This window comes from Taurulus bubalis, assembly GCF_910589615.1.
Source record: "Taurulus bubalis genome assembly, chromosome: 3".
NCBI lineage: Eukaryota > Metazoa > Chordata > Actinopteri > Perciformes > Cottidae > Taurulus > Taurulus bubalis.
This window is the reverse complement of record NC_136591.1, coordinates 32,509,639-32,524,282: the sequence shown is the minus strand read 5'-3', so window position 1 is coordinate 32,524,282 and position 14,644 is coordinate 32,509,639. Positions and strand designations below refer to the sequence as shown.

General features: G+C 38.7%; 1 protein-coding gene across 1 annotated transcript in view; it reads right to left on the bottom strand.

The window, feature by feature from the left end:
- LOC306733537 (exostosin-1) overlaps positions 1–14,644 on the bottom strand; it is a gene marked incomplete at both ends in the record, with an annotated part of 181,948 nt that overhangs the window by 32,779 nt on the left and 134,525 nt on the right. Inside the window, 2 exons of the mRNA XM_079214790.1 lie at positions 2,259–2,366; positions 6,340–6,433. Of these exons, the coding sequence (XP_079070916.1) occupies positions 2,259–2,366; positions 6,340–6,433 (202 nt within the window). The remainder of the gene's footprint in view (positions 1–2,258; positions 2,367–6,339; positions 6,434–14,644) is intronic.

Genomic DNA, 14,644 nt, shown 5'->3' with positions numbered 1-14,644 from the left:
CCATTAACCTGCTCTGTTCAACTAGTATTTATTAAATCTTACATGTAAAACACATTTTCACATCAAGTAAATCAACATGTGGGCAACATCACATGTACACACGTTGGCATGTCTCAAATGTTACCTGTGAAAAGTGATTTTATGTCTATATGAAATATATGAAAACATGATGTTTTGATGCATGCTTTTTTAAGATCCATAAATTACATGTATATATGTCCTTTGTTGATTTAGGTCATCAATTCATCTATTTATTATATTTTGGACATTTTGTCGATAAAATCGAGTCCAAGGTGATATCTTCAAATTTCTTGTTTTGTCCAACTACATTAAAACATACTGAGATACTGAATCTACAATGTAACAAGAGTAATTAAAAATGACTTCAATAATGTACAACCTCGTGGCGAATGGAATGGTCTATTTAAAGAAGATATTAATGCAATGTTGAACACTTGAGGTATTTAGCTTTTAAAAGCTTTTCTTATAACACGGTATTGCAACTAATCTATTATGTCAATTATATTTCTAAGATGGGAACTCTGGCTATTTTACAGATGAGAAAAGAAAAAAAGTACTTAGCAAGAGGATCCCTTGCTCGCCACCTGTTTTAACAGACGGACTTTTGAAGGAACTTTGAACGATTTTTTTCAACCTGTTCTTAAGTCTTTAACCCAAAAGAGAAGAAAACGATTTAAATCCGACTTGGCTCACCAGATCTGGTTTTCTCACTCGCCTCTCAGGGCTTCCGTGGCAGTAAAGGAGGAGAGGAAAACGCCTCGTACAACAACAAACACTCTTCTCACCAGATTGAAGGATTGAAATGTATGCACTCCAAATTATGATGTGAAAAATGTGTTCAATGCATTCATTGTTTGATTTAATTGTTATGTGTACACACATGTCAGGTTTTTATCCCCGCCTCCTTGTGTTTACTAGTTTCTCATATGTCTGCGTCAAGACAATACGAGGACACAAAATTAAAATAATGCTTGTTTTGTTCCACCTCTCTAATAGCCTTCATATGAACACCATCATTGTTTCGCCGCTTCAAAAACATAATACTTACTTTAGCACCAACAATTAGCACGCTTTTAGACAGATGGTTCTGTTTTGTTGAAGGGAACAAACCACATAACAAAAACCTCTGACAACATTAGTGCATCATTGTGGGTCTTACTCAATGATTTAGTACAAAAAACAAAGATCCTTTATTGAATTTAAAAGCCAAGTTTGTCATACTTTTAATGATGGCTTGTCTGTAATTGTGTGATTCACAGAGAATGAAATTAACATCGTTGTTAGCCGGCGCTGATGGAGGGCTGATGGGAGACATGTTAATTAAAGGGACACATACGGTCTCTAACAAGCTCACACTGTCCAGGTGGCTGCATATAGGTCATGCAGGCGGCACGCGGAAATATAGAGAGTAATTAGATAATGTAAATACCACTAGTTCTGCATGCTGCCATAATTAAAAAGGAACAGAAGGAGATTCAACTGTAGAATACTCCATCTAAGATAAAAAAAATACTTCCTGGCAGAGTTGTGTGTGACAGTGAATATCACAGATGTCATGTAAGAATAAAATGCAATTTAATAAAAGCCAAAGACAGCAATCCTACTCCACGTCAGTTAGGTGTCGGTAGACGCTAATAGTTAATTATATACACTGAGCTGAAATCACCTTTTCCCCCATTAATACAACTCCTCATGTCGATAATACTGCAACTCTCTGTCACTCTGTTTGATTTCCTGCTCAGAAACCCTTCTGTCGTTGTACAATGTCACTATTCATCAAATAAATGTCAATTTCTTTCTAAATTTGGATTACACGTTCGTTCCTGTACATTTTTACGTTGTCTTTCGAAAGTCAGCTGTGAACATCGCTGAGGTTGTGTGTTCACAGCTGTCATGGGAGGAAAGCACGGTCTGGTCTGTGCAACAAAGTAGTGCAACCCATTGCCTGTCCTCTCTGCATGGAAGAGCAATTTTAGAAGAACAAATATTGCACAGGTGAATAGTTGTCTGTGTCGTCTCAGGCTGTTATGAATTGAAATGTACGGATGGTATGTTTTTGCATGTGTGCAGTACCTTCCAACCCGGCAAAAAACAGGGCCTCCTGTTAATTATATGTGTAATTCCAAACCTGCCTCCATCCACGTATCTCCGGTGACTGTATGGTGTGAAAATAATATTCATGCCTCCTTGTTCCTTCTTTGCATGTGCTCTCCTTGCTCTAAAGCATTTGTGTTTACCTGTAACAGAAGTCTCTCATCTCCAATGATGGCGGCTTTCCTCCAGTCGATGACTTCAGAGAAGGGAAGCTCCCAGCCGTTGCTTAGAATCACCGGGATGCAAGCCGCCTGTTAGAACAAGGGAAGTGAGAGAAAAATAAATCTGTATTTTTCGAGAAAAATGATAATGGGCAGGAAACGATCTTTTTCCATAACATCATTCAGGAATGATTTATTGAGATGAACCCAACCTTCTGTCCTTGTGTACTTGTGTTAGGAACGTATTTACAGTGGTATTTTTCTTTTCTTACTGGATGTTGCTGTTAGATCGTAAGACATGTTTTTTTTTCTGTCAGAGGATTATTTTTCCTCAAAGAAGAAATAAAATGCTCTCTAGTGAGATGTTTTCACAGCTTGTGAGCGAGGGAGAAAAATCACAGTAACACATGAAGTCTAACCAGTCGCTGATAAGCAGAGCACTGGGTGGGATCGATTTTGCCTCCACTGAGGGATTTAAAAACGTGTTTAATTAATAGATTGCACAAAAGTAGTGGTATGATGTTGGATGTTACAGCGACTTTGATTAAAAAGTTTAATGCAGATAGCACTGTTCTGATTGCATAAACGTTTTTATTAATTGTATGCATTTCGGTAGTGGGTTCTATGACAGTTTCCCTCAAATTAGATTTTTTTTTTAAAGCATGTCACCTTGCTCATAGTATTGCAAAACATTGCAATATGAGGTAATATATATTGAAGCCCCCGTATCATGATACGTATCATATCAGTCTTGACAATACACAGTAATATCAAATATTAAAATTAGATTTTCAAATATGCTCCCCTAGGGGGGAAAGACTGAGCGATTGTTATATAAAACTGTAAATCATAGCTTATTTTATGAAAAAAAGCCCAAAACTGCTGTATTTGGATGTTTGGTAAGTAAGAGGAATTTTGGAGACCTCGTCTGAATTTTCTCTGCACTAAACCCTCTCTAACTTTGTTCTGCTTCACTTTATCAAAGTCAACCTTTGCAGAGAGAATGTATGATTTGGGTTAGAGTCAGACCTTACAGCTGCATCATCTCAAAGAAATAATCATCCTGAAAGTGTTTTTCTAGGCGGACCTGAAACCTTTTCATTTACTCTTAACCAGTAACATATAGACTTATATTTACACATCGGAACACAATCTATTTTCTTATAGGAACACAATTATTCAAATAGCCCCAGTGGTTGCAGAGACACATCCTTTTTAGTTTGGGAATGCAATTTCCGAGCAGAGGCCTAAAAATAGGTTGCTTTTCTATTGGTTAAAATATCCCATTCCGGAAATACATTTTTTATGTGTGATAAACGCATTGGAAATATAATAAATTCACATGTGATTTTTCAATAAAGAAACACATGAGCAGTCATAGTTGTGAGCAAATACATGAATAAACACCTCATATTATATTCAGGAATATTACGTGTTCACATACTGCTTATAAATACTATTAATAAGAGAAAAGATAATTAAGGACTGATGTGGAGCGATCATAGTCCGGCTTTGAGTTCAGGATGCCAAAAGGGAGACACGGCTTCACTTTAATGACAGACTGTAGGTATGATTCGTCTGGGTGGCTTCAAGTAGCAGAGCGGAATGTGGGACAGAAAAATTCAATAAGTCTGGTATTTTCATTTAAAGTTCAAGTTCGACTGGATTCTCAATCAAGTGAACCTGAGAGATTAAAGGAGATTCACAAAATGCCGAGTGCATGATCAGTGACCCGTCGAGGCAAATTCCCACTGCTGTGATTAGTCTGGCTTTGTGAGATGACTTTTTCTTTTCTTGTCTTTTCTCACTGTCATCCCCTTGCATGTCCTCTAAATGTTGATTAGCATTATCTTGGCACAGAGGACTTCTTTTCCTCTCTTTGGGTTCTTTTTAATTTTTTTTCTGCCAATCATTCTACCTATTGCTTTGAGCCTCTTTTCTTAAGAAGAAATTCTCTAACCTTGATTAATGTCACCACAAAGTTCAGCCTCCACTTAATCATTATACTTTTGACGCAAAACAGTATGGAGACACCAATGCTAAATACAGACCAGAGAGAGCTTGGTGGCACCTTATCTTGTTTGTGTCGTTAAATGTATAACCTGCCCAGAGACTGCAGGCCCACATTTACATTTTGATTTATATATTTTATGTGTATTGTCCCTTATAAAGAAATAGGTATGTAAAGGAGCATGTCCATCATAACAACTTTTACCACTCAATACTTCAAGCTGATGTACTCCCTCTTCGAGCTAAATGGAGAAATCACTTTCAAAGAATGTGTTTTTAAAAAATGTGTACACATCCTTCCAGCTCTTCCTGGCTCGAAGGTGGAGGCAAACACAACATATTTCATTTCTAAGCGGCAGAGTGTGGAGCGTGTCATCAACAGAATATATCATTAGAATGCGTGGAATAACAAGAACAAGGTAAACAACACAGCCAGGGGCAGACGAAAGGCAGAGTTTGATACTTAATGTCAAAACAACAGAGAGACAGAGAGTAACCAGGTGCTGATGGAAGATGAACATGTCTGGGGTCTGAAGACGTTTCTCGTCTCTGTGATCTGTGTATCTACAGAAACAGGACTTTTCTGTGGCAAGGGGATGACAGATTGTCAATAATAATAAGATCAACTGTTGCTAAGAGGAGAACGAGTAACTCTTTGATTTGTTGAAGTGCCCAGCTGGAGCTCTACAAGCTGTCAGATACATGGATGTATAAAAAGAACAGAACACAGCGTTGGAGGCGTTGCCCTGTTCCTTCCTAAGCTCAGTGGAGAAAAACAACTGGCAGGTGCCCGGAAACATATGAGGACATTAGGTCATTTATTTTCAATTAAAATACAATATACATTTTAATATATATGTATATAACCTGTCACTATATATATTATATTTTATTTACAGAATAATTTTGTTAAACCTTCTCTTTCCGCATGACAGGGTTTGGTCCTGCCAGGTGCAAACGGTGCTTTAAGAAAAAAAAAGTCTGTCACAAATAAAAATGTGTGTATAGACGGTAAGTGGTGGAAATTGACTTATTGTCTTAGTTCATAGATACATAGTAAAAAATAATATAATAGAAATAATATAAAGTCATAATTAAGGTTTAAACCATCTCCCCACCAGTATTACATCCTGACAGTCGGGACAAACGTTGCACTGAAGCAACGTTTTAACCGTCAATATAGGAGATACAAATTACGGAACTGAGTTCAATGAATTCATGAAAACATTTCACGTGCATTTTTTGGGGGATATGGGATTTTTTGTTTTACCAACTGGGGTTGCATTTGGGAATTCGGACTCATGACCCTCTGGCTCAGAATAGCAACTTGTAAATCCTCAGATAAAGTAAAAATGTACCTGCTAAAGAAGTACCATATGTAACGTCATTAGTATGCAGTCTACTGCTACTAATAAAAACAATGCCCTCTGAAAGGATGGGTACTGCATATGTCATTTATGTACTCTTAGACTCGTAGAAAAGGAACAATGCAAAATCTTGTTTTGGCTCTTATATGACCTCGCCACACTTGGGGCTTAACATGTGTCTCTATTCATAAAATTACAAACCAAATATGGAAATAACTTTTTCAAAGGCCCGGTATGAATGATATGGCAGCATCTATGTAGAGATGTTGCTGATGTAAAAAACAACTGAAACTTCACCCATTCACCAAGTGTTGAACTACGATGGCCTACTGAAAACATGCAAGCGCAAAGTTTGTAGACTGTGAAGGGGACTGACTCCTTATTTAGATATGCAATATAACGTTTCAAAATCAACTCAGATGTTTTGCTTTAAGTGATTGTAATCTAATAAAAACAGAATAATTCATATTATATTCAATTTCTGCCAAAATGTCCCCCTAAATGCTAAACAGTCAACCTTTAAGGCATCAATATGTTTAAAACAAAGTGCATCTCTGTTGTATATGTTTACACCTTGCACACACACACACACACACACACACACACACACACACACACACACACACACACACACACACACACACACACACACACACACACACACACACACACACACACACACACACCTGCAGTGCCTCCAGAAAGCGGAATGATCCAAGACGTCGGCCCCGGGGCACCAGGCAGAAGCTGGAGTTATGAAGCAGCTCCTGGTAATCGAACCTACACAAACAGATACAACAAACATCTGGTTAGAAGATGAGGGAAGACAACCTCTGACAACAAAAGAAAAACAAAAGCGAGAGAAAGAGAAAGAGAGAGTGAGAGAGCAGAGTATAGTCAAACTTCCAAAAATGCATTTTATATTATTATTTATTTATTTATGCCTTTTTGTAATTTCTTAGCACCCAAAAAGCATTTTTCAGGAACATTTCCAGTTGACAATAAATTCTATGAAGTTGAAGAAACAAAGGGCAAAGAAAAAATAATTGTCAAAATCTGTCAAACCCTGAATCCACATGTTTCCACTTTGCTGTTTCCTCAATATTCACACATACATTTCAAAGAACAATCCCAGGCGAAATAGTTCTTAATGGCTACCTTCTCTCTTTCATAAAATGTGAGCTTGCAGAAGACAGAGCCGTAGCTTCAACACTTCAAAAGATACACAGCTGATGAATAATGATATGCGCTAGAGAAAAAAAGAAGCAATCCACAGCTGTTGTACAATGAAACACCAAGGGCCCTTAACACATTTCGTCTGATCAAGATATGTGAAGAGAGAATCCTCCACGCAGGGTTACCTTTAGTGAGGGTTTCACTAACTATTGATCTGACAGCATGGCGTGTCTTGTCTGTGAGGAGAGATGAAGGTGAAAGACAATACTTAAATTCTACTGGCAAATTTATATCAGATTTTGAGTGGTGCTTAAGTATCATACACTCCCTTCCTATATCTCCCTCTAGGAGCAGCTTTAATCACCTTGACAGCAGTAACAATAGATGTCAGTGGTGATGGACCTATCCTCTCTTTTTAGAATAAGATCAGCGAGTAGAATCCAAGAACTCAGAGATTCACAAAATGTACTTTTACCTTATTCTTTGCTTTAATAACATAATTGGAAAATAGATGGAGATTATCACGTTTGCATGGGGACAGAGAGCAAGTGGTGGATGTAAATGGAACCATGTCCAAACTACAACCTCTAAAATGTGAGGTCCCACAAAAGAGCTTTTTAGGTTATTTATTTTTGCACAATTCAAACAATAAAATAAAAAATCATAACAGAAAATTAACATCACAGTGCAGGAAGAGACAAAAAGCCAACTGGGCTTATTTGAAGCCTCCACCTTTATAGTATTTACAATTTTACAAAATTACAAACATGAAATATGCATAAGATAGACAACAAAAGAAAGAAAGAAAAGAAAGAAAAATAATGTAATTATTTCAAGTATGTGTGTGCATGTGTGAAAGTAAGCATGGTTGCGTTTGTTCCAGGAGAAAAGTAATTTACTTCAATCCACAAAGTTAGCACCTGGTTCGCAGAAAACAAGTTGGAAAACTAAAGAAGCTTCCTGTATTCAGAGTAGTGGTAGATGACTTTGAAGTTACAGCCAAGGAATCAGTTATGTACTTATGGTGTATATTAGACAAACATAACGTAACGTATAACATAACGTAGGAACGCGCGTTACTGAGGTCTAGTAAAGTAGTGTAGTTACCAATATTTTGAGTGTAATGCGTTACTTTACTTCATTACCTATAATAGTAATTACGTTACTGTAATCCGTTACTTTGTAACTCGTTACCCCAACACTGTTGACAACACATGTCAGTGTAGCAAAGGGGATAGCAAGAGTGTGCATGCAGCTCTGTGGAGGCTGATTGACTTGACTTTATTTATTTGATGTGGACATCACAGTGGCATTAGAATTCATAGCATACATATGCACACAAAAAAATAGATGCACCGTGTTAAGTGTATATAGCGAAATGCTAATTTCCAACACCTGTCCACAGGAGGCTTTTTCTTTTTTAAATGTAATAAAATAGAAAAAAAGAGAGAATACATCCACAGATACATACATAGATACATACACAAAGTAAAAGTATGTGTTACAGGGCTGTTAAATGTGTGAACAATGTTGTTTTTCTCTTATGATGGCTGGCTAGTTAGCTAGGTAGCTTGTCCTTCTACATCTCACTACTAGTAGTGTACTGATTCTTGTATTTGTTTTGAATTGGTTGGGTACGTTGTATTGACTATGTGTTGCCAGCTTCCTTCTCCTTGCTGCCTCATGACCAGAGAGTTTTTATAAGGCAGGCATCAAAAAACTATCTGATCGTACTGTTCCATGCTCTTCACAAAGTTTTTCAAATAACTAGCAAGTCACTTCTGGCTGTGACTTTAAAGCTGTGTCTGTGTGTGTGTGTGTGTGTGTGTGTGTGTGTGTGTGTGTGTGTGTGTGTGTGTGTGTGTGTGTGTGTGTGTGTGTGTGTACACATGATCTCAGGGCTGGCCTGAGGAGATTTCAGATTGCAGCCTAATCTGTCTGGGGATCAACTGTCCCCACAACCTCACCACTAGACACTTGTGTGTGTGTGTGTGTGTGTGTGTGTGTGTGTGTGTGTGTGTGTGTGTGTGTTCGTAGGTGTACGTGCGTGTGTGTGTGCCCACCGGCCTGGAAAGCGTGCCTCTATAATGTGTGTGTCTGTGTATGATAAGTCTTTGTGATGAGAGAACGTCTGGCATATCACTTACTGTCACTGCACCTGTGTTGTCTGTTTATCTGTGTGTGTGTGTGTGTGTGTGTGTGTGTGTGTGTGTGTGTGTGTGTGTGTGTGTGTGTGTGTGTTTGTTTGTATGTGTTTGTGAAAGAGGATAAGAGCAAAATAAGATGTCAGGTGCCCAGTTTGTCAGCCAAAGACAAGGTCATTCTCACCACCGCTGAGACTCAGAGAGCCTGTCGTCTCATATAAAGATGGTTATTTGAGAACGAAAACACACGACTGGTTTGACTACAATTAAATCTTCACCACAAGGCTCCTCTCTTTTATGGTTCGATAACAAAATCCCATTCTTGTGACACAGAGTTTTTCTGACGTCATCTCTATCTCAAATGAAAGAGCCTGGGGACATGAAGTAGAGCAGCTTTGTCCTGAGCTGCCGCCCGTACCCTTATTCTGAAATACTGAGCATCCAAGAACATTTTGCACATACGTGATACTGAGCTGGACACGCCACCGATGGGATTGTCTCGAGCCTCTAAGTTGACCAAAAACAAGAAACTACAAGGCCAATGAACATTGCAGAGACCTGACAGGAATGATGCATCTTTAACATATTCTTCTTCATAGGGGTTTTAAACTACGTGGCGACAAACAAGTGATTTACTAAATCTGTTGGAAATATTACAACTTAAAAGGTGTGTTTGATTTCGCCAGAGCTATTTGCAGGAATGGAATATAATACTGATAACTATTTTCCTGAATGTATAATCACCTGAAACTATGACTGGCTTTTTCATTAGCACAAAATGAGCCCTTCATATCTACATAAGGAGAGGGTTTCCTCCACGGAGTCCGCAAATGACAATCATATTCTCTTTAAAACAGTAAGTTTGGGGGATGGATTTCAATCCTCTAGACCAGATACTGACTGCTTCTCCAACAAACCAACTTCTAAAGAGCTTCCAAGACTCTGGTCCACTGTGCCACAAGTTGTTTCTCTTGGGCATTGATTGATTCAGCTGTCATGGCAGCCTCCTCATACCTGTGTTTCCTGGAATGCTTGCCCAGTGCAGCATTCCCATGTGTAGGCGTTCCCTCTCAGGGATCCTGTCAGGTGTGGCCGGCTTCTACATCTCCAGGAAAACATGCTTTCCTCCCTATTCTGGTCAAGACGTGACATGGCAACAAATGCTTTAAAGAGGATAAAACAAACTCAGTCATATTTACTTACATTGTAAGGCTTTTATCCGTCTCTACATTGTAAAACCTTACCCATTATTGTGTCTAAAATTGGTTCTCAAAGCCACTTGACCAAACATCATTTTCCCTTTAAGAGCCACGGTCTCAACGTCTCACTGCATTTGTTGACCCAACACGTCAGTGTAGACAGCGCTCTTTATTTCCGCTCATTTTCTGTCAAATCACTCTCCACACTCTGCGTTTAGAAATGGAAAGGTCAGTGACCAAGGACAAGGACGATGTACAGGGAGTAGATCCATGAGAAACTGGGACACCCCAGCTTGTCGAAGAGGGAATCCCAGAATGTCCCAAGAGGAGCTGGAGAGACACCCTGCACTGAAGAGAGAGAACATATATGCTGCTCTGCAAGGTGTGGTACTACCATCACCCTGACATAGATAACAGCACCAACATGCTCCAAACCATTTGACAGAAGTACTCCAATAAACCGTTTATGGATTCCTTTTAGCATCAAAATGAATCAGATGTATGTAAAGAAAGGGCTAAAAGAAGAACAAGAGAGGTAAGCGTTAAAGTAATAGGAGACATTGCAGTTTGAGTCAGATATTGGAGCCTCACTCCTTTCACTGGCTGATCCTCTTAGAGCACATTTTCTCAACTCATTTATCCGTCACTATGCTTTACCACAGCCACTGCCTCAGTCTCGGCAGTGACAGAAGCAGAGTGTGTGTTTCTCCTTTTTGTTCTAACACCTATGTGCATTCATTGTCTGTTTTTCAAGCGCTTGTGAGCGTGGGTTAATATACACAATACACAGCTGTAATCCTGGGTTATTGTTTGAGAATAAAAAACAAAATGATGAACTCTGTATATTTCATATGTGTCAGTGCCTTGATACCGAGGTGCCGAGGCACCCTTTAGCCTCTGTAATGCTCTGGGCTTTCTACTAACTCTAATGTGAACCCATCTGCTTCATTATTAGACAGTCAGAGCAATAAAGAGCACAACAGTCTGGGCTGCTGGGGGAACTGTTGTTCAACCAAGTGAAACCAAGTCCATGTTTTCTACATATACATATACTGTACATACTGTATATGTCTATTTTTGCCACATGAAGAGATCACACATGCATCACTGGCACATGCTCAAAAGTCTTAAATAGACAGAGGTATTAAACAAAGATAATCAGATCATAAGTAGCCTGGTTGAAAACTAAAATGTTTCACCATCCTTCTGTGTGTGTGTCCTTTTTATTTTCTGGTGCGAATGAGCCTTGTATCTGCACCTTACCTCCAGTCTGCTCCTGAGCCGTGCTCATTGCAGGAGGACCTTGATTACCTTAAACTGTTCTGATCAGTGTTTGATTGCAGCAGGACCCACAACAACTTTTGTATGCATGGGGAACACGACTCTCTGTGAAAATGGTCTTTAACTAATCTGGTAGTAATTCCTTTATAAAAAAAGAAAAGGGTAAATACGTGGAGACGATATGGGTGTGGAACTCACACAGTATTTTTCTCTGTTTGTGTGCATGAAAGAGACAGTGAGACAGACAAGAGAAAGACAGAGTTGGATGATACCCAGTAAGAAGGAATTCAAAATCAATACGTGCCACAGAGAATCACTCAGAACATTTTAGCTGAAAAACAAAACAAATCGTGTTGCTCACTATAAAGTAAAAGGGTTTTCTCAGCACAGACACTAAATAGTTTCAGGAGTGAGGGATCGATTTGTAGCCTTACAGAGTAGACCCGAAGGCCTGGCTTACACTAGTGAAAAATATGTTTTTATATCTGAGGAGCAAAGTAAAAAAAAACACAGAACAACATATCACACGCCAAAGTAATACAGTGAGCTCTCCTTACGGACACATTACATGACAGACAGCGCTGTGTAGTCGCTTGTTTATTGTCTGAGTCAGATTATGATTAAAAGGTTTATCTTTTTGTCGGAAACATTCTGCACATCATTTTCAAGGCAAAGTAAAGTGCAAAATAGGGAGCCCGGGAGGGTGACATGGAGATGTTTGTATAAAGCGCGTGTGTGTATGCTTCACTAAAGTGCACACGCACGTTAGCTCTGCCGACACACTCACTCTAACTTCACCCAGCAGATGGTTTGTCACACAGAATCATCTTGAGAGGCCGTCATTAGAAACTGTTTGGAGAAGAGGAGGTGCATTCAAAAAAACACTTGGCAGGTGATTGGATGAACCATCTGTCAATCAAAGTCTTCCTGAAAGCAAGTCGTGACAAGAGCAACATTTCGAGACATCGAGAAAAGCCTTCGGGGTCGTTCTTTGCTCTGACTTACACAAACTTGAGGGTTTTTGTGTGATGGACCCACGATTCTCGTAAAAAAAAAAAAAATGCATAGCCAATTTGTATCGGTGCTCAACGACACACACATGAAAAAAAAAAACGTGAACAGAAACTTGGTCGACATCAAGCCTTTAAAACTTCTTGAGGAACGACAAAAATGTGTCTGTGTCTGAAAAACGGTGAAACCACACACTCTTTCATCTGCTTCTGATAAATAACTGAGTCTACTTAGTTTTTGATCAAATATTTGCTGATTGCTAACTGTATTATATAAACACAGATCTTGTTCGGCTGCATGCCAGAACATACTGAAGCATTGAGGGTTTGGCATAGTTTGTTCAACAAATCTACACTTTCGTTTCAAGGTTTTGCAGAAAACACAAATCTGCACTTAAACTATGTGTGAACGCTTTACGCACAAATCCGGGATTCATCAATATTATCTGAAACTGACTTTGTTCATACTCATCAAACTAATATAGAACTGTCTCAGACAATGTGTACGCACAAAGGATGAAGGCCTGGCATAGAACATGTATAAAACACCTTTTAATGTAATGCATCTCACATTAAAACCACATTCATTAAAAATGGCATCAGTCATTCAAATATAAAACATACAAACTGAGAGTCCAAATAGTGAAAGAGGCCTAATGTTATCTAACTTTGCTAAAGTCTGGGGATTCTTGGCTCCAAACATTTATCATTATAAAGGCAGTGTACTGTGTAAACTATAAATGGCATCAGCAGTAATTATTGTAAAAAGGCACCTCAACACACACACACACACACACACACACACACACACACACACACACACACACACACACACACACACACACACACATTCAGGCAAAAACAAGTATACTAGTAGTTCCACTTGGTGTATTTGTTCAGTGTGTGTGAAGCCTCACAGGAATTGTGTGGACCCATTAATTATAATAAAGACACACACACGGATGTCCTTGAAGAGCAAAATAATGTTTGTTCACAAAAGAGCGAACAGGGCTTAAATGTTGCTCACTCGTGCAATTTACAAGACAAGGGAAATACATTTAACATCTTGATCCCTTCAGTGGAAAATAGTTTTCTTTGAACAGTTGAAAAATAAAGAGGGGGGAAAAAAGTGAGAACGCACAGCAAGACAAGAGTGGAAGATGAATCTCTAGAAAGAGGTCATCTAGTCACACAATCAGAGGTCTTTAAACGCACCACAGACTTGAGGACATTTGACTCTTTTGAAATCAGAAGAACATACTTAAAATACATGGGAATGACTTCCTCAATAAGTCCCAATTGTGGGCAGTCAGAAGTTCAAAATCTTACTTCAGCTTTGACTTACAAGTCACGTTCACATCCAAAGTCACGGCCATTTGTCTGTCACTTGAAGTGTTGCTGAGTCGACAATAAATATGTTCAATAACGTCCAGTTTGATCACTTCAGGGCCCTTTAGATTACATTAGGAACATAGAGCAAAGAGTGTGAATATACCTAAACTCAATCTTTAAAATGAATGTCCCCTTTCAATTTGAACCGCTTAAAGATGGAAAATAAATTGCAATGAAATAAAAGGAGTATAAACTCAATCCCTCAAGATGAATGCAGCTATATAGTGTGTCACAGTGTGTGTGAGTAAATGTATTGAGGCCACACAGAATAGTCACTTGCATTAATGCAATTTTCCGTCATCGACTCCTCAAATTGGTCGTCTCCTCTTCAACAAGTCGCACTCTTGCGAGTAGAAAACGGAAGAATGAAGAGTTGTGGTTTGATAAGTAAACTTACTTGCTATTAATATTGTAATATTGTAGCGAAATAAAATGTTACTGCATTTTGGAGAGACAGTAGTCTGATAATTATCAATCACTTTAACATGAGTGCACTAGATGCGCGGCATATAAAGCTGTTGAGGCAAACATATTGGCAATATAATAATTTATTTGGAGTCTTTCCACCTGACAAAGATAAGTCACACATCCCCTCAGCTTGCAGCTCTCATTCTCGTCAATCAGAAGTGACATCCTGTCTTCAACAAGTTCCAGTTAATACAATGTGGGTGCTCTAAGGGTGTAAACATGAGCACTCACACTGCTGTTACATTTGGAGCAGCTTTTATAGACAAATTTACTCGCACTAGTCTATGTTTGTAGTCAAATTACATGTAGTCAGATCTTCCA